The sequence below is a fragment of the Pelmatolapia mariae genome, linkage group LG9 (assembly GCF_036321145.2).
Source record: "Pelmatolapia mariae isolate MD_Pm_ZW linkage group LG9, Pm_UMD_F_2, whole genome shotgun sequence".
Taxonomy (NCBI): domain Eukaryota; kingdom Metazoa; phylum Chordata; class Actinopteri; order Cichliformes; family Cichlidae; genus Pelmatolapia; species Pelmatolapia mariae.
The window spans coordinates 37,899,496-37,927,113 of record NC_086235.1 but is presented as its reverse complement, the minus strand read 5'-3'; the positions used below and the strand labels follow the sequence as shown (position 1 = coordinate 37,927,113).

Sequence of the window (27,618 nt, the reverse complement as noted above, 5' to 3'; positions counted from 1 at the left end):
TTAAAGTGTTTAAAAACAGCAGTAATAAGCACAAAGTATCAGCGCCAGCACCTCCATGAAAATAATGACTAAGTGTGTGCATGTCCAGCTTTTTGCTGCGTGAGTGCGTTTTCCACAGAAACAATCTCACTTTGGATTCTTCGGAACATTTGTCACCAAAGCCTGTTTACAGTTTTCCATGTTCTCCTTCTTTCCCAAACCCCACTGTGAGGGCCTTTTCAATCCATCCATCTGATTTCTTCAGCTAACAGCTGTGCACAGCTACACCAAATATTAAAGTGAATACATTAATATAGTATAACAGAGGGAAACAGCAGTATGGTTGTAACCTGAGGAAAACCTGAAACAACCTGTAGAGTTTCAGACCCAGCTGTTTGTGTAAAGCACACAGAGAGACAGCTCAGATAAAGCAAACATTGATCAATCTTACTTTGCATGAGGCCCAACAAGTTTCCCGTTGTGTGCCTACATACACGTGAATGGCAGGAATGAAGTGCAGTATCTACTGGACGTGCTTTCAATGGTGGCTCCATGAAACAACACGTAGTATGCAGGCAGCAGAGGAACAATACGAATACAAAGCCCCCTGTCAGCAGTCTGGCCCAGGCCATGTTTATCCCTATCCTCTATTCTAGGCTCAGTGCTCCCTTCATCCCCCTTTTCCCCCCGTTTAACTAGGGATGAATCGATCTGATATACAGTATCGGTATCAGTCCGATCCTGACCTAAACTACTGGATTGGATATTAGGGAGAAATGAAAAATGTAACCCGATCCATTAAATATCACTAAAGCACCTCACAAAACCTGCTACATGGTGTAACCCAGGTAGTGACCTCAGCCCGTCGGAGCAGTATGGGTCACGTGATAGAGCGGCTGTGGCGTGTGAACTGAAAGCATCTGGAGGCTTGCTACGTGCTGCCAAACCCGTAGAAGTAAAGCAAGTGTGAATGTAAAGCATTCCTACGTTAAGCTTAACAGCCGATACATGGAGCTCAGACGCCTGTGCGCTGTCATTGCTTTGAGGCTCAAGCTCTGCTTTGAAAAACTGTTACAGGATAAACAGTTTTATGGCTCAAAAAAACAAACTATGAAAACACTTTTCTATCATATGTATGTATCATATTTGACACAGTGTTTTTGGGACTGTAACACCATCAGTGTGGACTTCCCCCTGACAAACCTAAATAAACTGCACAACACTTTTTAACCAAGTAAAAGAAAACAGATAAGCAAATATGATACAAATTAAATGTCATATATGGAAATGTAAATGTGATCTATTTACAAAAAATGAAACAAAAGAAGGTGAAATAAACACTATTTTCAAAAAATGTGCAGTTATTTCCTGGTTCAGACTTTAAAGTGCTGAGTTTAACTTCAGTCTGAGGTTAAATGTGATAGAAACAGCTCACACTGAGCGTCATGTTTGCATTTCACTGCTTTCTACTCTGGATGTCTGTTTATGTTCAGCTGTAAGTATAAAAGGCTCCACTCTACAACCTGTTTGTTTCTTTTTAGTTGTTGACTATAAACATTAGTTTGTGCTGATATTGCACTTTTTTGTTTGTTTTTTTTCCCAACCAACGAGTTTTTGAAATCTGCATTTTAAATGACTTTTTAAATATTACTTTAAATACTGAGATTTAAAGTTCTGCTAAAAGTTTCAATACAAAGATCAGCATTACTGAACTGAAATGTTTGGGCTGCAGTGTATTTGTGGCATACAGGTGTAACAGAACAGCTTTAGTGTTACAATGTTACAAAATGCAGCCAAACATTCAAACAGTTTTATTGATTATAAAATAGACTGTATCGGATTCATATCGGTATGGGCAGATATCCAACTTTATGATATCAGTGTCGGACATAAAAAAGTGGTATGGTGCCATCTTTACTTTTAACCTCCTAAGTAAATGACAGGAAGTGGTCCAGGAGCCGTAGATGACCTTTGAACTATTCCAAGCTCAGTTTTTGATCAAATATAACAAAAAGGTTCTTAGCATGTGGTGGGACATGTTGGTGGGAGGGCCGATGTAACGACCAGCCTCTTTAATGAAGCTCTCAGGTCCAAACACAAGAACCTCAAGTTTGCTGGGACTCAGGATGAGGAAATGCAGTGCAGAGCAATGACAGGAAATCTCTTTACAACTGTTCAGCACATCACTCAGTGTAACATATGCAAAGACACATGTGAGGGACTGCACATATGATAAGGTCATGTACAGGTAAGTGTTGGGTCTTAACTCAGACCCCGCTGTATCCAGGACTTATTCCCATGAAAGAAAAACAAGGCAACAGTGTTCGATCGATTACTTGCGCAAGGGAGGCCTCTCATCTGTGTCCAGCACGACAATGACCCCATGATGGCCTCCTCTCGCTGGCTTTTATTGAGAGACAGTTCACACAAAACACAGCAAAGCAACGCCCCCCGCATTGTATGTATATGTGTGATCTTCTATATGTAAGTAGGAATGTGTGTGTGTGTGTGTGTGTGTGTGTGTGTGTGTGTGTGTGTGTGTGTGTGTGTGTGTGTGTGTGTGTGTGTGTGTGTGCTGCTGATCAAAGGGTCATAACCTCAGGAAGCTTAGATCAAAAGAAGTAGATCCTCCAGATAGGATGTATCTGCAATAAAACCTTACAGCCCCCTACCCAGAACCCCGAGAATCTGGGGGGAAGGACAGTGGAATCCCTTTCATCAAAGTTGGCAAGCATAAAAATGACAAACATTTAACAATCCACTCTAACAGTAAGTATGATGGAAAACATGTGAAAGCAGTGACCAGGATACCAAACCTATTGGGTAATCTGTCCTCACATGGACTCCCAGTCTGGAAGCAGTGGGTTGACTGGAACAGGCCCAGTGGCTGACAGAGTAACAGTCTAAATATTAAAGTGGTTCAATTCAATTCAATTTTATTCATACAGCGCCAAATCACAACAGTCGCCTCAAGGTAGGGCTGGGCGATATGGCCTAAAATCAATATCACGATAAATTGAGCAGTTAACCTCGATAACGATAAATGGACGATAACCACCCCAAGTGCCAAAAAAACAAACTTTTTTTTTTTTTTTCATTTGATGGGGCTGTGGCAGGCAGCATAGTTCCTCCAGTTATTTTGATAATATTATTCCCCCTAGGCCTATTCATTGCAATTATATTATTACCACTTTAAAGGACTGTAAAATGTCACTGAAAATAAATGAAGACAATAGTAGTAACTACTTTTAGTGGTTAAGATTTATTAACTGAACAAAATAAAAAGTGTAGGATACAATATATAACCATGTTGTCGAAGTAATGAACTGTGAGACTAATATACGGCTCCATTGTGCGGCTGGACCAGAGATCGGATGTGGCTGCAACGTGCTTAACGTATCTCAATTCAGCAGCAACCTTTTCCCTCTCTGTGCTGTACATGCTGGGAATGATAGTTTTTGAAAAATATTTTCGTGATGGGAGTTCATATCTCTTGTCAATTATTTTCATGAAGTGTCTGAACCCGTTGCGTTCCACTGTAGCAATAGGAGCCATGTCTTTTGCTATGTGGTAGCCTATAGCATTTGTGATTTCTTGCCATCTTTTTGAAGTTCGCTCATATAGTTGAGTACTAGCAAATGCTTCGGTTATTGACCGCTGCCTGGTGGAGGAAGACGTTTTTGCTGGTCCTCCTAATCTCTTCTCGCTTTGAGCTTTTTTTATGTCTTCGAATTGAATCTCATGGTTGTGCTGCAGGTGGTGGAAGAGGTTGGTTGTGTTACCTTGACTTGACGCAACAGTCTTTTTGCAGAGTTTACATTTAACAATATCATCCTTGTTGAATCCAAAATGTTGCCAAACGATTGATGATGCATTTTTTTTGTTAACAAGCGTCTCCTCTTCCTCCTCCACCAGCTCTACCTCCGTCGCTGCTGCTTCAACATTTAAATCGTCCTCCATTTGTTCACCCGTGTCTCGTCTTGTTACAGGTAGTAGAGTCATGTGACTCCACCCCGTCAAGTCTGTAACATAGCACAGCGTCTTAAAGGGACATGAACATCGCCAACCTGCACATGCCTTTTCTTTTTTTTTTTAAATACCGAATTTACCGACATGGGCAAAATGACGTCGATGAGAGTCATAAATTTCGGTAACGATAAATTTTTGATATATCGCCCAGCCCTACCTCAAGGCGCTTTATATTGTACAGTAGATCGTACAATAATAGATTCAAAGGTTGAGTTGGTTAAGGAGAAGAGGGCACAGATGGATGAAGGCTGGGCGTGATCCTCGGTGTGTGCCGGGCAGATGCTGAGTCAGGTTAACGGCGTTAGGCCTGGGGGCGTGGCTGAACACAATGCTGCTTTCTACCCTGTATTACTAAAAGTATTCACTAACCCAACCAAATGATTGGATCCAGTTTTTCCAGTCACTTCCATGGCCACAGCTGTATAACATCCAGCACATGGGCATGCAGACGCCTCTACAAACATCAGTGGATTCCAGCGTGGTGTCATGATGGGAAGGCGCCGCGTAAAGCAAGCCGAGCTCGTCCAGGAGGCCGGGATTCTAACTAATCCAGGAGTTTTAGCAGATGGACCTACGATATCAATGTGAAGATCCAACGTGACTTTCTTCTTGATTCATCGAATTCAAAAATGTTGCAGAAAACTTGACCTCTGACTAGGGCTGGCCATATCATACCGTTCACGGTAATGCCGGTATAATGTTGGGCAATGATAAGAAAATGAAATATCGCAATAGAATATGGGTAAAACGCGCATGCGCAGTGCTTTTGTTTTCATACACACATGGCGGAAAAAGCATGGCGGCAACAGAATGAGAAGGGCGAAAGCGGATGGTTGAATGAAACAGATGAACCAGAACTGGTTTGTAAAAATGCTGCAACTTCAGTGGTGTGGAACTGGTTTAGCTTTCGTCCATCAGATACAGAACAAAGCACAGTTAGTGCTGATCTATAGAGGTCACGACCTCTGAACCAATATATATATATATATATATATATATAATACAAGTTAATATGTACCTTTAAACTTGGAGTCACTACATCACATAACACTTGAGTCTCAACAGTAGTTGATATCAAATTACTCATTAAGTAAATATTATATTTTCTACATGTGACGTTCAGCTCTGACAGTCTTGTGGACCAGTCAGCAGAGGATTTCCATCACAGTGCACCTATGTGTGCACTCAGGCGCATGTATAATATAAGAGGAACGACTGCTCAGCCGTGGGGTCTCCAGCTGTCCATGTTGGTGTCTGAGCCTTAGTCAACACCTGGTTTAATGGGAGGCTTCAGCTGGGTGCAGCCTGTGATCTCTTTAATGAAAATCCTGCTAGCATGTACAAATGAGCAACGTTATAATACTTTAAATCAGCACGTGTGCAGACAGGAGGTGTCATTTCTCTTCTTAGGTCAATCAGTCATCATGTGGAGCTCACACTCGATTGAACACACAAGCTCTTGCTTTGTTTTGATCACAGACACACCCTACATGTTGCCCTACCCCCATCTTCATTTCATTCCCCTTCCTCAGAGGTACCTCTCAGCTCCCACAGTTATTTCCAAAGGTCACGGCCCTGCCCACTGCCACATCCACCCGGTCAGCTCCTTTATGTCCAGCCCTTTGTCCACGCCAGCTGTGATCTCTGTATGACTGTGAATGTGTGGACGCATGCATGCTGGGAAAGGGGCCCTGGGATCTGCCCCCTTTTACAAAGCAGATGAGAAACCTGCTCTGTGGATGGCTCTATTGTTTAGGTGGAACACAAAGCTGAGCACTGGGCTATTCAAACACTATAACAGATGCAGCACTCTGTCTGTGACACTTGGCTAACTGCAGATCAATCCCCATTTTTGGAAAGCATGGTGGGAGCCGAGGAATTAGAAGATCACGTTTTCCCTACAGCCTGTGCTCCATCACACTGGAGGCAGACACTTGGTCCATCCTTATGCAAACAATGCATTTTTAAACACAACCTGCAACTACCACAGCACCCAGCTATCATATCAGAGAAGGCAACATAAAGCTGAGCCAGCTTCTTGTTCCCACAGAGTCTGGATGATTAAACTGAGAATCAATAGGTCGTACGTCTGTCTGAGGCCCTGCGCTCATAAATATTGAGCAGCCTATGCTAATGGTGCTGAAGGTTAGCGAGCCAGCAGCCGGTCAGCTGCTCTGCCTCAGACTTTTCAGAAGGAAAAGGTGGAGCCTGTGATCAACAACAGTCTGCTAACCACGACTTCAACAGCTACACAGGATGAGACTGTTCTTGTTGCCATGCTTGGTGGACCCTCTCATTTATATATAGGGCTGCACAATATAGCATTTCAGCATCAACACTGCAGCATGCACACCACTGCATCACATTCATGCTGCAGCTTTTACAAATGTGAAACGTGCACATTTCTTTTGATTCTGTGAATCTGGCAACCATGATGAACAAGGGCTCTGTGGGATTTGCTCTTTACCATAATGCTAATTATGAACCACGTCGTGACTCTGATCGAAAAGCAGAGCAGCGAGTGTGCAGCCCCAATACAGTAGATCTATTTGTGGGGGGTGAGGAATGGTTGCACATATTTCAAAGAAATAACTGAGCAATATCATCAGCTGTTCACCCTGCAGACAAACTGCAGCTCCACCACCCCGGAGACAAGAAGGCAACAGAAGTAAAGACCACAAGACCTCCTGTCACCAGCTGGAATAGGGCTTTGGAGCGTGATGTCACGGGAGCGGGGCCAAGCCCCCTCCCGCCATGACAGTAGGCCAAAGAAAGCACACGGAAGCGTCAGCTATGGTTCGTACGTGCTGTGTTGCAACGTTAGAGCACACGATAAGGAAGGCAAGAAGCTGGAAAATGGGCTCTCTTTTCATCGTTTCCCCTCCTGGAGGCAACGGGAGGGATCTCATGTATCCGATATTACTAAACGAAGACGTCAGGCTTGGATTGCAGCGGTCAGACGAGCGGATATCGAGTTCTCTGCCATCCCCAATTTTTTGTTGGTTTGCTCGCGGCATTTTCTTTCCGGTGAGTTCTAAATAAATTCATATCTCTCTTAATAGGCTTTTAGTGTTATTTTGAATGCGCTGAGGTCATAGATAATTAGATAAACATCCTAATGTGTGATGCTGCAGAACCACGTCATGTTGACGGAGTAGCGTATTATTTGGCATTATTGCAGGCAAACCAGCATATGAAATATGAAACAGAAAAGAAAAGTATGTTTATTTTTTTTATTCAAGATCTGTTCACATGTACTAAGCAAGTACATACACATGAAATGCAAACTATTTACATGGCAACGCACAGCTGGCAACCTCTGGCTGTATCTTGATCATATGGTCAACGTACTCACAAATTGGAGGCTTAAAAACAGCCAAATCTTGTACCCAACCGTTTGTGAATTAGATGTGCTCCTCCAGGAATTTATAATTCCGAAAATGATTCGCCGTGTATGCGCTGACTCCACAGACAAGGTACGCGAAGATATCGGGATAGGACAACGGCGGTAGGCCGTCTGGGTTTCCGCTCCACTGCCTTTTTTCATACATTACCGATCATTGCATTACCGATGCACGCTATTTTTTCCATGTACCGTCTCTTGGCGTCTGGGCGCAATCGTTCGCGATACAGCCCTTTGTCTTTTGCGCTGATTTTAAGCGTGGTTCTGGCAGTCCTGCTATCAACACAGTGTGTTTGTTTTGATTTGTGGCCTTCTGACATGGCGCCGCGATCCCACAATGCACTGCGGCGTGACGTCAACTCCAAAGCCCTATACAGGCGAGCACAGGACAAGGCTCTCTGAGGAGCCGTCTTACTGATAGGAAGCACCAGCACAGGAAGCAGCCAGCAGGAGTCACATGGAGGGGTGTCCCGGCTACATCTGTCAAGATGGGGCCTGTTTGCAAAAGTGCTCTGATGTTGTCTGAGCTGTCGCTTCCTTGTGATGTGACCGCCGACAGCGCGCCTCCCCGCACACAGCCTTCATAGCCCCGCTGACCGTCTCACAGGTTATATCATCGGGTCTGATGGCCGAGTGTTTCATACTTGTCCGAACTGTTAATCCTGAATTCAAACCAATAATAAAAATGTTTAAGGAGGAAGGAAAGGGAGCGTGTTGGTGCTGTTCATAGATCCTGCAGACTGATGTCAGACGATCTGTTTAGTTTTTGAACATATGTATTCCAAACAGCAGCTGTCTGTTATAAGTTTGGGAGTCTTTATGTGACAGTCTGACTTTTATTTTTATTCTAGTAATGATCAGCTCACATCTAACCAAGCCCAGGGTTTCCCAGCATCACACTAATCTACAGCTCACGTCTCCATACAGAAGGATGAGGTGTGTGTGTGTGTGTGTGTGTGTGTGTGTGTGTGTGTGTGTGTGTGTGTGTGTGTGTGTGTGTGTGTGTGTGTGTGTGTGTGTGTGTGTGTGTTGTAGTATCTGAGCTTCCATCAGTGTTACAGAGACGCAGCATCACGTTAGAATAGAGCAGACCATCATTTATACATTTTTAAATCACCAAATTATTACATGAATATTCCCGACAATGCAACAGCTGCACTTAACACAGTGCTCATAAGAAAAGCTCCTGTTGCACTTACAACATGCTTTAAATAAAAAGCTCAGTGAAACAACAATATAAGGTGCTTCTGTCAGCTGCAGGCTTTGAGAGTAAAGCTCAGCCTATAAGGTCAGCACTTACTGTGTACGAGTCTCTGTTTGAACATCATATAATAATGTTTATGCTGTAAAACTGTTTGCAGCCAGTATAACAAAGGAATAAAGTTGTGTGGAAGTTAAACAGGTGATGTGAGCGAGCCCTCCCTCCAGCTGTTACAGTGTAAACAGTGATTACAGGAACAGGTGCTGCTGATGGATGCTGGGAAATGTGTTTCCTTCCACCTGGGCTCACCGTCTTGGTCACAGTGTGTGTAACAAACTCCTGCAAACGATGGAAATATCATCTTCACTGCTGTCATCAGTCTTTTTTGCGAAAAACAAAGACTGCAGTCACAGTGCTGCTCAAACACTTGCTCGACGACGCTTCACCTAACACACCCCACAGAGGGTCTACGATTTAAGGTAAATAATCGAGTTATTCAATGAGTCATTGGAGCTCCCTCTCTGGTTAGGCAGAGACATAACAAGTTAAATACAAAAATCTAAACTCAATCTTAGATAACATAAAGTGGGGCACTGACAAATGATTACATCACTCTCACAGACAGCGAGTGAGTGAAAGTAGGCCTGGCTGAAGAGGCGGGGAGACCTGGAGCCATTTAATGGAGGCCACGGCGGGCCCGGCGTCTGAAGCCGCTGACTCACAGCTCAGACTGAAGCGTCTGCTCTGCTGCTCTGGCCCCGTCCTACATGACAACACACACTGTGTGAATCAATGAATGTGTAGCACACAGAAGACACCACTTTACTTCCTCCCATGGTGCAGAAATGAAGCCAAACTTTCCTGTTTGTTGGAGCTGCCATGTTGTCTGCGCAGTAGTGACCTGAGGTGCAGTCGCTGCGCAGCCGCCCGCCCCGCTGGATACATTTATGTGGCTGCTGCAGTTTTCAAACAATTAGCTGATGGGTTAACTGTGACTCATTAAATGAAAGTAAATCCAAACAAATCACTCTCATGACAAAGACTCACGTGTGAACATGTTACAGTTCAATACAACACGTAACATCACTCAGTGGCTCCTGTTCTTAACTTGGTGGCTGGATTAGATTAGGCACAGGCTTGTTGCTAGTTAGCTAGCGATGCTACACACCTATGTTACTGTCGTGGTCTAAGATTCGGCTCTCCTGAGTTCTTCTTATCCCACCATAGACAGATGGCATCAGCTGCACACTCCACACAGAGTCAGAATTATCTGGAAATTAAATCAGCGGTCCTTTCAGATTTTAACATCAGACTGAAGATGATCTAAAACTGAAGGTTCGATCCATTCCACTCACAGAGCCCTCTACAGCCGGCTAACATGGACACTTTCAATAAAAACAGCAGCAGCAGGTTTCATAGATGTACAAATTATACTTTATTTAACTACAGGACCCAGAGTCCACATTATTATCCACAGATACATCCACCCTGGAGAAAAACTAGTGACAGAGACCATTCCTGCATCCAGAGGTTTGGAGAAACTTCCTCCCTTTCCAGATGTTCTGCTGACCCACTGAGAGAGAACTCATTTCACAAACATCAGAAGACTGAAACACACAAGGAAAACAACTATAAGTAACTGTAACGAGTCATTGGGAAAATGAAACACTGTGCTTTGCTGTTTTAATTCTGGTTATTTTACTTCCATCAGGTGTGTTACAACAAACCGAGATATCAGCTGGAAAATGTCACTGATTTTACAGGCAGGCAGTGAGTGAAGAATACATTTTCTTCTTCTGCATTAAATCCTCCAATAATGACGGCTTACTGTCCTTACACGTGCAGAGACACACAAACGTGCTGCTCTTTGCACTTATTTAATAATCAGCTCTACACATGATCTGAAGTAGAGTCCAGCCTGTTGCTCTTAGTTGAATAATATACTGTACTGTAGTACTGTAACGGTAACGGTAGTGAGTTTTGACATAACCCATCTCAGCTGCAGGAACATCCCTCAGTTCAGCCAGAGCAGCACAGCTGATGTCTGAACTACAGCTCAGAGTGATTCTTTAGTCGGGTTATACTCATTTATGTTCACAGACTAGCTAACCAACACCAACTGCTCATCTTAACTAGCTAGCTAAGGACGTTCATTATTGATCGACTTACAAACGTGCCAATAACTTACTGAAAGGGTCCTGCTGTTGTTAGTCCAGTTTACTGCAGAACACCACATGCTGTCAGTCCTGGTTAGGGACGGGAATCCAGAACCGGTTCTTGTAGAGAACCCAGTAGTAGTCCATAGGGCTGTGCGATATGACCAAAATCTCATATATAAGACATTTATCGTCCCGACAACGATATACATTGTGTGAATTTCGGGCAGCTTGACTTGTGTGAAGTGTTTTCAGCTGGGCGTCGTGTACCTGGAGTCGAGTGTTACTTAAGTTGAAACAGCCGCAGTTTTCTTTGTGAGTATTTATTACACGGCGTGCTGCGGGGAAAAGCATGTTCTAACGTTTATTTTTTAGCACCCGACGTTTTGTTTTGTTTTTTGTTTTTTTTGCTTCTGGTCCGTAAACACTCTGCATACTATTTCACATAATTCAGTTTATTCTGAAAAATCTCAACAGGATCTTCAGCTTTATTGTGAAAGGTTTATGTGGAAAATAAACAAGCGGACGGCGGAGCCACAGTTTTACCGTTGTTGTTGCTTGTCCGTCCGTTGTGTGGTTATATTAAATATAAGACAAAGACAGAACTTTAAGAAATTCTACAGTGACCATCAAAACTATGAAAAAATATTCCAGTAAACAGTTTGTTTTGCAACACCACGAAACAAACGAAAGGGTAATATGAAACAATAGATGTTTTCATATCGTCAAACGGTATATATCGTTGTATCAAACAGCCCTAGTAGTCTAGTTGCTTAGAATCATTAGTCTGCCTGCCTATCGATCCCACTTATTGGTTCTCGCTCCCTCGCTACGGTCAGCTGACTTCAGTACGTGTGTCGGAGGACGAGGGAAACAGCGGTGCAGTCCACAGCGTGGACACTGCACAAAAAAGACGAGCGCGATGGTAAAGCGGAGACTGCTCCAGGACAGAAACAAGCACATTATGCTGTTAACACAACTTCAGCATGGACAGCATGCTAACGCTAAGCTAGCCAAGAACCGAGAGTGCTGTTAAAGCTGAGTGAACGCAGACTCCAGTTCAGCAGCCGGAGCCTGAACTTCAGCAAGATGAGCAGTCGGGCTGCATCTTCACCTGTTTGTAGAGTACAGTCACTGTGTTGATCACTTTCAAGTCTCTGTGTGCTCGTTTTCATCTGCTGCTGTGGGCTCGACAAAGAAAAACATCATGTGTGTGTCCTCATTAGGACAGGCACAAACGTGTTAGTGCGTGTGTAGGTTTAAATTGTTAAATGGCATTTTACAGAGTAACATCAAATGATGAGTGTGATGAACCAACACTGATGACAACACAGAGGGAAACACCTCCAACGTCAAACATCTGCCCACAGAGCATGAAAGCCATTTGTACAAATGTGATGTCCTTAAAGCACACAGCGAGTTGCTTCTCTCTGCTGAACCTGTAACAAATAAATGTAAGTGTGATAGATTAATGCCTGAATGTTACAACTAAGAGGCACTGCGCACGTTCATGCACAGTAACAGTGACTGGGATTAAGGCTGGATGAATATATCGACCTTCGACGACAGGCTGAGCCTTTCACCCATCGCTCTTACACCAGTGATTTATTTATCTGCCCATGAGTATGTTTGCTAATAATGTTGGTGGAAGCTAAGAGAAGGAGTCAATGCAAAAAATAATAGAGCTGTATTAACAGCACCGTCTTGCAGCTGCAAACAAACGCAGCGATTCATTTACTGAAACTCAGAGCAGAACGAACGGCAGCAGCCTATGTTCAGAAAACAACAAAAACACTGAATTTAAATTAAAAACCACAATGATGGGAAACAAAGAGACACTGGCTTTGTTTTTCCACTCTAACCGTGTTTATCTGTCTGACACACTCCACCAAACAACAGATACAAAATTCAACACAAAGTAAGTTAAAAATCTAAATGTCTCATCCAGCGAACATTAAAAAATCTCAGACGTAACGTTAAGTTTTTTATCTCAAATAAATGAATAATCCAAACAGCAGCAGCACTAATACTGAAACAAACAAGAAAAGAAGGTCAAATATCCCCTCCAAACAAAACGTGTAAATTCCAAACGTGCGAATCAGTCTGTGCATGATTACAAGGCTCCGCCCATCAAAATGTCACCTATCATCGTTCACTGGACTGACGATTGTCCGCTGGAAAAACATTTACGTATCACCCAACCTTAACTGGGCTGCTCGTGACCTGACTGTAGATAACGTCATGTGACAGGTCAGCTGGTCCACACACTGTTTTTATGATGTGAACTAGCTTACAGACAGAAACAGCTGCCAACACTCAGACGGTGTTATTAGTTTATCACATCATCACCTTCATTTGCCTCACACAGTAAACACTGGATCACAGCATAGAAAATGATATTCTTACATTTGCTGTGATCCAGTGTAACTCCGCCCCTCCTCCCTGACTGATGTAAAATTCCCTCCAATCATTACGCTGAACTGTACTGAAGTAAAAAGGACTTTACTAATGCACGCAGAACCTTCTTCACACCTTTATCAGTCAGTACTCATCCTAATCTGGAGCTTAGATATTGACCTGAACAATAGGGGGCTTTTATCCCAGCAGTGTGATGTTGAGAGGTCAGGTTCTGGCATGAAATGAATGCATGGATTACAGCACAGCATCTCCTCCTCTACACTCACACAGGATGGTAAAGAGTAAAGAGTATCCTCTGCTAAAGGAAGCAGCGAAGCTCCTTTCCTTAGTATCTGGAGAACTGGAAAAGCTCTCATTGTGACCACCACACAGACACGTCCAGGTCACGTCCCTCAGTCACCAACCATGTTAAGCAAAATGGACACAGACTCACAGACCCACTCATTCACAGACATGCTCACGCACAAAAACACACAGATACAATATTGTCTGAACTCTTTTGGCTCCTAGAGTCTGACGGAGTCAGACGGAGTCTGTTGTGTTTCATGAGTTTGTTTAGACTCCATGCAGAGCTCACTTTATTTGACTGGAGTTGAGATTATTTATTTTTGCATTTAACAGAATGTTTTCTTTAAACAAATCAAACTTTAGTATGCAAAGTAAATACAAACAGACGCTTTGGTTATTGTTGACAGATGTGTGCAGTTAAACTTAAAAACACTGTGATTTTCTCTTCTTATTGCTCATTAATAATCGATCACTACAATAACCAGCAGCTTCAGCCCTAACATCATACGACGTCGTCCTCAGCCAGACTGAAGCTTTCACTCAGAAACACAGGCAGCAGCCTCTCCGTCAGTGATCGAGGGTTATTCATTAACACATTGTTGCCAACGGCTGCTCGTGTGGCTACGACCACTCAAATTAGTTGTGGTTCTTTAAGCAAGGACAACGGCTGTCTGGGGTCACCCACATGCCTGGCATTCCTCCACTGCTAGTCCTGATGGTGGGAGAACACGGTGCCCGGAAAAACCTCCACAACAATAACATGTTGTATAAACACCCAACAGTGAAGCATGAGCAACACAACCGGACGCAAAAAACAGCAACTGACCGTCTGTGTTGATTTTTACTGTTTCTAACAAAAACATCTGTTCAACCCTCCATCAAAGAGGAAGCAGAGCTGCCACTGGTGGAACAAAATCCCATGACCACTGGGTCACTAACAAACAGCCCGTGCTGGCTGTTATTGCAGGATTCATCAAACAGCACTGCGGGATTAACAGAAAGGCTCTCCTCTCACTCAGCAAACACAGCAACCAGGGCTGCCACAAACCATTATTCTGATAGTCGACTACTCACCGATGATTTTTGCGATTAGTCGACTAATCAGATCATCATCCATTGGATGTAAAACGTACAGCTTATTGCACCAGCAGCATCTGCTCTTATATAACTATCATTAGCTTACAGCTTTAAGTGTTTAAGGTATGTGCTAACTAAAAATAAAGACAAGATGATAGTTTATTAAACTTTAATGAAATTTGCAGATTGTTTCGGTGGAGTTTAATAAACTCAGCTGTCTGCTCCTTGCTGTCTAAAATATAACAGGACACCGGAGTATATTCTCGAGCATCTCACACTTCTGATAATCAGTTGTCTGCTTGACGTTTATTCAGCTGTGTAAAAACTATAACTTTAATCTCAGCCAAACCGATTTACTCAGGAACAAATAAAATACTAAAAAAAGCCAAACAATAACATTTTTAAGTTATCTAAGTGACTTATATATCATGTTTAACCCGAGTAGTGAAAGACCGCGGGGGGTTTGAAAATGATGTGCTGGGAGTTCGCTGTTCTCGCCGGCTCCACTGAGCCCTCTAGCTATCGAGCTGGTGGGTAACAGACGTCTCTGAAAACGTCGGAGCACTCTTGCAAACATGTGGTGTCTTAATAAACCGAGCAGATATTTGAAGTTTACACAGCTACATTCTCGCCTGAAAATATGTTAAGTTTATTTTGTGACCCAGAAAGATTAATAAGAGTAATATTAAAACTAAGTAGCTCCCGCCATTGTTGAAAACTGGAATTGGCTGGGCCGTGCTATGAATTCTGGGATATGGTGGGCCACGAAGGACACACCCGACCCATCCTTCAAATCTGGGGAAATGAAGAACGCATTTTTCGGCCGCGTTTGGGGGAGTCTTTGAATTTGGACAGGCTTCGCCGCGTCGCTGTAACGTAATCGGCCTACAAATGCAGCCCCCAAAGGATGCGGCTGCTAAATTTGGACACAGCTATGAAACCAGACACAGCTTCTTCTTCTTCGGGGTTTAACGGCAGCTGGCATCCCTGGACATGCAGTGCTGCCATCTTCTGTTTCAGTCCGTTATTACACTCTTAAATCCTACTACTTATTCCTGACATCTTTCCGGATCTCACAAAGCTTCAAACGACGCGTCAACTATTAAATTAGTCGTCGACGTAATCGTGACTAGTTGACTAATCGTGGCAGCCCTAACAGCAACAAACATCATAATCGAGTGTTCAAAGTTAGCTTCCTACCACTCTCCCCAGTGTAACTATCTGACATTGTGGCCACTGCTTTAAAGAAAAACACTATTCAATAATTACTTGAACATCACCCACCCTCGTCTACTCCACTGAGCGAGGAGGACATGTGACACGTTAGCTTCAGCTGGCAGTGCTCACAACAACTTTTTGATGCCTCTTGTCATATCTGGTTTTGCTATGATTTTCTGTGTACATGTGGTACACACTGTCACAGAAACATGCCTCACTCTCCAAACCAGGTGTGTGCCCACTGTCCACTCTTCTAGCAACACTTCAACATTAGGAAACAAAAAAAACAGCTCTTGAATGGCACTGCTTCTCTGAGGTTCATGCACCATTTCAAGCTCATCTGCTGCATTTATACATTTGCAAACATGTATATACTTTGAATTCTGTATGTAGTACTGTGTACGTGGAATACTCTGTAGGAGATCGGTTTCTACATCTCAAGATATGTCACGATTTTCATTACTTACTGTGCTAAAAATGGAGGAGGAAAATGGGAGGGAAGTGTCAGAGCATCACCTCCAGCCCGTTGTGGAGGATGAGTACTAGTGACACCATCCAATTTAGCTTGCTGCCTGTGCTCAGCTGTGTGCGGATGCTGCTGAAGCAGGAGTGGGAGCTGCATGGGTGTGGTGCTAAACAGCAACGTGGCACAGAGGTGGCAGTGAAGATGCTCTCATGCAGTCTAAACTGTAATCCACAGCCACTCGTGGTCCAATTAAAATCAGACTTGCGTTAATGTGAGGATAACAAAAGAAAGAAGGACTGATGTTGCTCCGAACGTGGAACATGACAAGCCTCCTGCTGAACAAAGAGCAGAAGTGCCTCCCCTTTGTTTGTGTCCCTGAGCCAACATATCAGTGTAACATCCAGCCTGCATCTGAAGCAGCAGCAGAGTATGTGAGGACCCCACGGGGGGGCTTTAATGACCTCTTTATATATGCCAGCTGAAATCACGCTTCCACACTCATCACGAGCCTGTATACACAAAGGAATGTCACACAATGAAGCGCAAAAAATACAAATGCAGGTGAAGGCTGCTGTACCTTTAAGAAAAACCTTCACCTGTAACAGTCACGCGATGGTTTTAGCGACCACGATGTTTTTTTAATGAAAAACTAATAAAAATCTGGGCTCAACACTCGCGAGCACGAGCAGCAGTGCACGCGCCTGCCCTCGTCACTAATCGTGCTGGCTACTTCAAAGCTGCGTTTCCTTAAACACTTCCACTGTAGCCAACTACGCTGCTGCAAACATGCAGTGAAACGATGCAGCTCTGGCATTTACGCAGCAGCGACTTCAGCATTTATTTACATGAGTTTCTTGTTGAAAGTTACAGCAGCGCTAAACTAATGTCTGACAGAAGCTAACAGGCTAGCGTCTGCTCGTCAGGCAGAAAACTACTGAAGTCAACCAGCAAGTTACTCTTTAAGCATTTATTCACGTAGAATAACGGAGTTGTTTATCAGACTCACATCAAAGGTTATTAATGCTCCTCAAGATGAGTCCTGACCAGAACACTAACAACGCGTTTGAGATAAGAAATGGTAAATACAGATATTTACATAAATCCCAGCAGGAAAAAATGTTTGTTCCCAATTTCAATTAATGTTTGACAAAAAGCAAACAGCCATCCGTGATGCGGCCAACTTTCTATCAGCCACACTCGGACTGTTCCTTCAGACGGTCCGGTGCTGGTCCAAAACAGGATCGGAACGGGTGACCAAAACCGAGCTTAGCACGCTGAACCGTCTCAGCGCCGTGTGACTTGTTGCTGCCTTTGTCCTTTCCCCCCAGACTATAAACATTCATCAGGCAGACAGCAGCAGACTGGCCGCAGACCCTACGCCATTTTAGTTAGACACAACCCGCTTCTTGGGGGTTCTTGAACAAAGAGCACTTCTAAGGGAAGTGAGTCGAACCAAGAGTGCAAGTTTCGACAAATACACGAAAACACCAACAAACGCACATCTACTGTGTCCTTTTCAGATCACTTACCATTATTTTCTTGTATCCTTGTCCCAAAAAGAAGGACGACCACAAAAAGCCGTACTGCACCCATCGTGGCTGCGAACCAGACTGCCACTCGACTGCTAACTTCTCCCTGCGCAGAAGAAGACGGCCGCTGATAGGCTGACGGAGCAACGAGCCCGCCTGGCCAGGACCTGCTCAGGAGTAGAGCGCGCTGATTGGCCAATGGACGTCCGACACCCCGCCCACTAGAGCAACTGCAACGCGCCTGTAAACAAACCGTGTTCACTGCATTAACAAAGAATGTTATAATTCAGTTACATTTATATTACTTCAGTACTACACCGTGTTCGTATATTTCTAATAGAAACCAAACTATTCGTAGAGAATAGAATAATAAAGTCTTACAAAGGGGATATGTGCTTTTCTTTACACTCATTTCTGAGACTTTTTATTTCATTTAGTGCAGACAAAATAACTATTGTGGGTGACTTTAACATTCAGAAAGAACATGTCACCAGCTGCTCTGTTAATATTAGCAGCAAACTCAAATAGCAACCAAATGGGGTTAGGGGAGGAAGACAGGACAAAGACATTCTGTCGAAGAGAGCCAACGATGAACAACTCCAAAACATGTTAATGCAGATTTGTGTATTAACACATAGTGAGTGAAGAAGAAACACCCAGTGCATCGTGGGAATCCCCCAGCAGTCTACACCTATTGCAGCATAACTAAGGGAGGATTCAGGGTCACCTGGTCCAGCCCTAACTATATGCTTTAGCAAAAAGGAAAGTTTGAAGCCTAATCTTAAAAGTAGAGATAGTGTCTGTCTCCTGAATCCAAACTGGAAGCTGGTTCCACAGAGTAAACCCTTCTGCAAACTCAGGTTCTGGTCTGACATACATTTCTGTTTTCTACAAATGGTGAGTTATGTTTGCATCACACAACAAATATTTGTATGTCCTGTATCCCTTTGTGCTTTTTCAGTTATGAAGATAGGGAAGGCTTTTTTGCATTTTAAGATTTAAGTTGTAAATGCTTTGAAGACTCAGTTGGTTGACTCACTTCATAAAAATACTTAATTAACAACTAGTAAATACCTGAATTAGCCATGAATTACAATATGAAATAACACCGATAAATCCTCATTTCATAATCTGTGCATGTATAAATGTGCATCTAAATATGTTGTTAATCATTTACTTGGACTTTCTAAATGGCTTTAAGAGCTCCTAAATAACTTGTTTGTAGTTACCAGAACAAGCCATAAGAACACGGTAAAGTAAAACTATGTCCAGGCTGCAAACAGCTGCTGATAACACAGCAATGAAGACAGCATACATGATAAAGCTGAGTGCTGGTAGTATAAAAACAGCAAATACAATTAATTAAAAAAAAATTTAAATGGAATTTCAAAACACATCCAACCTACAGTATCTGCGAAATATGTAGACAATTTGATTACATGCAAAACATCTAGTATGACAGCAAAGACAAATTGGTCAGCTTCACAGAGTTGAGTGTTTCTTCTTTGATTGGTTAATGCTTACAAGTGGAGAAGCAGACAGGAAATGCCATTATGGACTTCAACATGTGACATTATTGACAAACAGTTTTATGTCAGAAAAAGATGGCATTTGTTTCTATTCCATCAATTTTGTAAAAAAAAAAAATTTTTATTATTAAAATCAAATGTAGCAAAACTACAAAAACAAAACAAAGAAAATTGCAGTAAATGATAAACGGACTGGTACACAGTGTTGGTCAAGTTACTTGAAAATAGTAATAAGTTACTAATTGCTCATTACTTCTCCAAGAAAGTAATCCTGTTACTTTACTAATTACTTATTTTCAAAAGTAATTAGTTACTTTATTACCTGAACATGATACACAACCTGAATATGTAATAAAGCAATAGATCTTTCAGCACAGTTCTATTTTTTCTGCATAATAAATCATATAAAATGTAATCAAATGAAAAAGTCTCTTTTAAAACATGTTTTATTTGTTTTAATCTTTTAACTTTATGCACATTGTATCAAACAAAAATTTAAAAAAATTTAATTTGTTTATCATTTAAACCTATTTTCTGCATATTCCAGCATATAAAACAAAATAATGTTTTGTGTTTACACTCACTCTTTCAAATAGATGCAAGTAAAACACAGCAGAAAATAAATAAAATCAACGATTCAGCAGCTCTGAGTCCTGTCGCTCTTAGATCTATCGTCTGTGTTTAGCAGGAGTGGGGCGGGTGGAGGTTTGCCCATAGCGGTCACGTCAGTGGGGGGATCCGGGGGTTTCTCTGTGAGTGTCACATTCCCGTGGCAGCGTGCTCGCTGCTTGCTCAGATTTGAAGTTTAATTTTTCGCTGTAGAAAGAAGTTTTCTTCCCACGCAGAGTGAACAGCAGACGCTGATGTTTTTCTCACTTTTTATGGACTAAAACTTAAAGTAATGCGAGTACTTCCACGTTTTAAACGCTGCATGGTCGCACTCTCTCCCGCACTCCATATTATCCATTGTTGATCTACACACGTCTGATGCTGCCACGGGCGCTGCACGCTCGTATGTCATTGTCATGAGACACTCTCAGTTTAGTAACGTAGCGTGAGTACAGGAATGTAACTGTAATGTAATTACTTTTTTGCAACAGTAACCCCTTACATTACTCGTTACTTGGAAAAAGTAATTGGATTACAGTAACTTGTTACTGCCCATCTCTGCTGGTACAGCTAGGTCCATAAACTTTTGATCAATGACAAACAATTTTTTGAAAGGTTTTTAAATCATAAAAACCTTTCAGGCTTAGGTAAATGTTGTTGAGCAAACTGTAAACGTGCTTCAACCTGCATTGGAGTTTTGCGCAGTGAACATGCATACTAGTGCTGGGCGATATGGAAAAAATATTTATCACGATATGAATTATTTTATATCACGATAACGATATATATCACGATATACCACCTGACCTGTGGTCATCTGGAAAGTATGCAGTCTGTAAACAGCGAGTGGAGAGGGTGCAGTCTTTGTTTTGAGTTACTGTAAAGCATGTCGCAAATCCGGGTGCATGTAAAGCAGCACCATGTTGCAAAACCACAAGACGGAGTTTCTTTGCGAAAAATATCATTTTTTTATACTTTATTTTCTCTTGCATAAAGTTCAGAGTATGTATAGTGAGAAGACAACACTAATATATTTGCACAGGCTATTTAACCCTTTAAGACCTACCATAGAACCAAGTCCGCCAGAGCTTATCTTTACATTTATTTATTTTGAGTGTCTTCATAGTTTTATTTTTGAGATACACAAATTTTTATATATAAATGAAAATAAATAAATGCAGATTTGCAAAAAAACAGCATGTGCATCAAAATAAACTATTTCCAACAGTGTAATTTGACTTCTAAGCATCCCAGAAACGATACAGAAGAGCATAAAGTCAAACATGACTTTTAAAAACACCAACATAGACTTTGAAGCTTAAAAAACTACATTTTCCGCGAAAGTGACGTCACTTCCGGTTTCGGACAGGTAATGGCGGAAATGCGATAGTTGCGCTGACTTATATTCCAACTAGGAAGTGTTATGAACAGCTGATCGGATCGGCAAAGCCTGTTTCTGGAATATTATGTTTTTGTTGCTGCAAGTCTGGAATATTATGTTTTTGTTGCTGGAAGCGCTTTTTATGCAATTTTTGCAAAGCTATATGTGGAAGAAAACCGTGACCTAGGGCAAGCTAATGGAATAAGATGTAAGTACAACTCCTACGGTTTCATATGCAAAAAAAAAAAAACATTATTGCGCTACCTTACGTGGTTACAGTTCTACAGGGATTTAAAAATAGTTAGGGAAAACGGAGTGTGCCTGCTCCGACCGGTTGTAAAGGGTTAATGATATATTTTATGTAATAATTTGTAAAATTCGGGTTAGAAACGATAGAAACGATAGAAGACAAATGGCACGATAGACACTTTTCTATCGTCCACACGATATATATCGTCATATCGCCCAGCACTAATGCATACAGTGCATTACTTGTTGTTTTCTTTGAAAAAATTGTGCCTGCTGATTCCAGGTCTGTCTGGCGCTCTCCACACCTGCTCCTTGGCTGAACATTTTGGATCATTCTTTTTAGTCCTCTGTTTGAAAACTTGAGGGAAGAAACTCATCATGGCCAGTTTATGGTGAAATGATGTACCATGGCCCAAGAGAGACTGCATAGTGCCATGCCAGTCTTGCTTGTAATGCGTTTGCAGGTGCTCAGATGAAAATGAAGACACACTTTGACATAACATCTGTTGCACTTGTAACCCTACTTACAGTTTATTAATAAGAACAACTAAACTGTCACTAGGCCAGTATCAGAGAATCTGGGATCGTCAGGAGCCCAAGGCATAAACATCAATAAGGAAGAACCACACCAGAGTAACAGTGCACAAAATGGTATATTTGACACACTCCAGCTGCCAAGAAATGTACTTAACACAATAAAATAAATACAAACTATTTCCCCTGTAATAACAAACTAAAAAAAAGTGCGTGCTTACAGTTTGCCTCTGAGTCAAATGAATGAATGAATGTTTGATAACTGATGGATGGTTGGGGCCGGTCTGTGTTTGTCTAATTGTTTGATCTTCCACACTCCGGTGAAGAAGGAAAGTTTGAAGTCCTGCAGGTATCTGCCCCACCATGCCATGGGAACGAAGCCTCAGCAGTCTTATCTACTCTTGGGTTGGCTCGCCATCCAGTTAACTGGAACTGTGGAATCACTACTCGTCAATGGAGGCTTGCTTCAGACGGGTTTTCGTCTGTCGAGTCATCATCATCATCATCGTTTATTTATATAGCACTTTAAAAACGCACAAGGCTGACCAAAGTGATGAACAATAGAAACATAATAGATACCATAAGAATAATAAATACGATAAAATAATAAACATAGCGAAAACAATAAAATATAAGTAAATACAAGTCAGTCAACCACTGAGTCATCATTTACCAGATAAAATAAAAACCTGACTGATGAACAGGGTGGCCTTCTGAACAACAAACAACTGCAGCAGAGTCGCTTGCAACTCCTACCCACATAGCAGACAGATCTGGCCCGGATCTGGTGTCAAGCTGGCACTGCTGGCTGACTTCTGGCATGGTAAGTGGTATGCCATCCAGATATGGGCCAGGCCTGGTGTAGACGGCACTGTTCATGTGATAGCATGCCACATCTGGCCTGATTGTGGTTTGGTTTATGTGGCCCAGGCTCATAGGAAACATGTCTGGACCGGATCCGGAATCAAACTGGCACTTCTGACTGACTGGTGTCATGGCAGGGTGTATATCAACCATATCTGGGCCAGGTCTGGCAATGGTGGCACTTTTTATGTTCATATTTTCCTATTTTAGTTAGAAGACCCAAATACCTTGTTGCAGTACTATACTGCTATGGTAGCCAACATTTCAAATGCAGGTTCGACAGGTTTGTGAGTGTACACTTTATCCAATACCTAGTGAGGGTTTATTCATGTTTACCACGGGGTGGCTGTAGCTCAGGAGGTAGAGCAGGTCACCTACTGATATTAAGGTTAGTAGTTCGAGCCCTGGCTTCTCCAGTCTGAATGTCAAGAGTGAATGTGTATGAATGTAGTTAGGAAGCACTCAGTTTAGAGAAAGTGTGGGTTTGTTGTGTAGAGCACTTTGAGTGATCTGGGAGAGTAGAAAAGTGCTTTACAGGAAACAGTCCATTCCCTGTCTGAACAGAGTTTTGTCATGTTACTTTTGCACTATTATGTTCCGGCACATGTTGTTATTACATGGATTGATTAAGGTACACATCAGGCTGACATCTGGGGCCAGAGCTGAAACTGTTCTGGGCCAGCAGTGTGTCTGCAACTGGCCTTCTGCTCACCCATGTGTGGGCCACCTCTAGAAAACCAGATCTGGGCCACCAAAGGGCCGTCATTCTTTGCGGTATGTGGGCCATGTATAAGCACATTGTGTGGGCCAGATCTGGGCCATACCAATTTTGCTATGTGGGCAGTGATTCGGCTTCAGTAACAGTTTGCTGAGCACATGGCGTTGGGTGAACGTGAACGCAATGGCGACTGTGGAAAGTCATGTGATCAAGGACAACAGCAAGGGTCACTGGGAGCTCATTGCTGATTGGCCAAGTTACACAACAACAAATCATCTTATTCATCCACATCTTTATTTAAAGCAAAAAGACATGACTAAATAGTTTACATCATACACACCTTTCCACTGCTCTTTTCTTCTAGCTGGCCTACACACAGTCCTTCAGTCACATGACCGTGTTTTAGCTTTAATGCCTGTCGTTGGCTCGACCCCACATGCAAGGTCTTCAGGTCAGTATGTTGTAGAGCGCAAACTCAGTGAGACAGATTATGTTGTGCTTACCTGTTGGGATTTATTTTTATCTTAAAGGCTAATATTTCATTTTTAGCATCACATATTAGTGTTTTTATTGCGAGTGTATTGTAGAATAGTTTTGGATTCACTCTGATACTAACAGACAACACTTCCTCACAACCTCCTCACAGGAGTATGGCCTTGATCATAAATCTGTTATTATGGTATGCACTATACCCCCTTTAACTGTGATGGTTGTCATGGTAATGGGAACGTTGCCGGCAGAAGGGTCATCTCCAAGTAAGGAGATGCCCAGAAAGCTGCAGAAGAAGAAACGTGAGCCGAAGTGCTGGATCGCAGTCAAAAAGGAGAACTGTGGCTTTTGACCAATCACCTTAGTATCCTGTTTATCACACATAATGAAAAGTGTTTACTGCCTGTGCGCAGCAGCCTTTAGGCTCTGAGCCAGAAACAGGAGGTGCAAAACTAACATGAAAATTTATTGTTTTGATAATATGTTGTGAAAACTTATAATTGGAGCATATTTGTCTTTTATCTCATAAAAAGACCGTAAAAATTAAAGTCGTGCCTGCCACATCGATGTGCTGAAGGCTTACGTTGCCCGTAAAAGTACTGATAGCACTAATAGCCAGTCTTCCGTATATGTTGCGTCGATGTTGGTCACTCCCTTTAACCTCTGTGATGATGGGCTGAATAACAAACACAGTTCTGTTTTTGGTATGGCTCTCTGAAACTCTGAGATCTTGGCTGACTTAGATTCCTACTTATCACACCTGTGTTTATCTCAGGCAGATATTCACAAGCGTATCAAAGCCACCCAACTCTGTTTAATGACATTCCCACTCAAACCACTGTGTTAATTGCTCTGGGTGACCATAAACCAGTTAAACAGCATATCTACCAAGTAAACCCCAAGCTGTTTGATGCAACAAGAAGTAAAACATCTCCTTGATCATAACTTTGCAGCACCCAGTAGTACTCCTTGGAGCTCTCCATCACTTCTTGTGCCAAAGCCTGATCAAACCGTGCCGTTCTGTAATGACTGTAAGGTTAATGCTGTCACGAAAGCTGATTCTTTCCCATTTCCATATATGGATGATTGTGTGGACCGTGTCGGCTCAAGTTTGTCACAAAACTAGATCTCGTTAAAGGATACTGACAAGTCCCACTAACCACCCACGCAGCTGAAATCAGTGCTTTTGTTACACTGGACCGTTTCTTACAACATACAGCGATGCCTTTGGATTGCAAAATGCGCCAGCCACATTCCAGTGACTAATGAATACTGATCCGTGTGGGATAAGTAATTGTGCAGTGTATTTGGATAATTCTCTGATGTTGAACTTGGCCAAAGGTGAATTTGGCAAAGCTGTAGTTACTCATCTAGGTAAACAGGTAGGGCAAGGGCAAATCCTTCAAGTGGCTGCTAAAGTGCAAGCAATAGTGGATTTCCCTGCTACTCAAACACAATGGATTGATTCATAGGTATCTTAGGTAGTCTTAGGTATGGTAGTGACTTACAATGTGCATGGTGCTTCTTTGGCAGCTTTGACTTTATATCACCCACCTTCTGGTGGTCCAATGAGTGCCAAGCTGGTTTTGAAGCAACCAAAATTCTGGTGCAGCACTCCTACAGGGGGATGAGCATTATGTGGGCCGTGCAATTTGTTATTTTTCCCAAAAGTTCAAGAAGCGTCAACTACATTACAGCACAACTGAAAACGTGGCCCTAGATTTACTGCTAGCACTACAACACTTCAGAGTGTATCTTGGCTCTAGCCCTATCCCAATCATTGTGTTTTCTGACTATATCCCTCTTGTGTTTTTGTCTCATATGCAGATGCCTTATGTGCAGGTCTTTGTTACTCCAAGACTTCAACACTGAAATCTGCTTTAAGAAAGGTCACGAGAACATTGTAGCCGATGCTCTCTCAGGGTGTAAAATACACATTTCTTATAGGGGGGAAATGTTTGGGGGTTTTTTGCGGTGGGGTGAAATGGTATGACCCAAGATCATAGGGGTTGTGTGTGTTCTTGTGTGTGCATCAAACCACTGGAGGATATGGTTGTGGGTTTTTCTCTCTCCTCCCCCTCAGGTGTGTGCATGGGTGTGTCTTGATGGAGACTCCATGTAAGGTTCTCGGGTCCAGATGACACCTCGCCCCTCCCTCCTGGCCTCCACCACCCTACAAGCAGCCGATGGTTCTGATGGTTTCTCTGAGTGTTTCTGTGTTGTTACTGAGAATAAGTCAATTTGTGTGTCTGGTAATATGAGTGCTAGATGCGACCTTTGTAAATAGTTCTGTAAATTAGAGAACTCGTGTTCTTTCACTGTATATATCGAACACTGCTGCAGCCTCGTAGGAATGACAAGTTTTTTCTGTTGAAACCTGTTTTCTCTTGTTTTTTGTGGTAGGAATTTAGGTAAGCAAATTGTCTTTTGTTTGACTTTTATTTTGGGCAGGGAAGCTTAGAGATCTATTGTTATTTTAGCATAGCTCACTGTCAGAGTCAATAAACAGCTGCATAGCATTTGCAATTGCTCAGAGGTGGGCATTTAGAAATTCTTCTATAGCCAATGCCATCAGGGTGTGTTGTGAGAGAGCTCACTGGCTTTACCTATCATGAGATTTTTTTTTAGTTTTATACTGTTTTATAGGCCACATCACTTGGGACTACACCAGATAATATTAATTTGCACTAAGTGGCAGGATTGCCCATTAAAGCCCCCTTTCTTCATGTGTTCAATACTTTTTCCCGCTGTCATTTCTCATTATTACACATAATTTATGGACGTCTGTGCTTTAATCTCTTTGCATGTGTGGATTAGATGAGTTACTTACATCTACTGAGAATTTTATGCCAATGGCATCTTTAGAAATATATTTACCTTGACAAGGGAAGGTCAACTGATCATAGCACATCATCCCATGAGCTCTAACACTGAGACAGAGACTGAAACATAAGTGCTGATGTAGGAGAAGAAGATGTCAAAATCAAAAGCAAACACTCGAGACAAAAGGACATATCACAGATGAGACCAGGACAGACATAGAAGCATAAAGGACACAAGAATACACCAACGACATGTTATGTCATTTTAATGGCATACTGGATCTGTATATGATGTGTTTTGCTAAATGTACCATCCTGCAAACAAGCTAGACCAGGGGTGGGCAATCTCAGTCCACGAGGGCCGGTGTCCCTGCAGGTTTTAGATGTGTCCTCGAACCAACACAGCTGATTTAAATGGCTAAATTAGCTCCTCAACATGTCCTGAAGTTCTCCAGAGGCCTGGTAACGAACTAATCATGTGATTCAGGTGTGTTGACCCAAGGTGAGATCTAAAACCTGCAGGGACACCGGCCCTCGTGGACTGAGATTGCCCACCCCTGAGCTAGACTATACTTCATTTGTGTTATTCAACTGTTGCATTAGAATACTGGGTAGTTTTGTGCAAAATAAACAGGTTGGCTTTTCATACTGTGATGAAT

At 42.4% G+C, this 27,618-nt stretch overlaps 1 protein-coding gene across 1 annotated transcript in view; it reads right to left on the bottom strand.

The window, feature by feature from the left end:
* tgfbr1b (transforming growth factor, beta receptor 1 b) overlaps positions 1-17,848 on the bottom strand; it is a 40,155-nt gene extending 22,307 nt beyond the window's left edge. Inside the window, exon 1 of the mRNA XM_063484539.1 lies at positions 17,765-17,848. Coding sequence (XP_063340609.1) covers positions 17,765-17,828 — 64 coding nt within the window. The 5' untranslated portion in view covers positions 17,829-17,848. The remainder of the gene's footprint in view (positions 1-17,764) is intronic.
* Between the last annotated feature and the right edge of the window lie 9,770 nt (positions 17,849-27,618).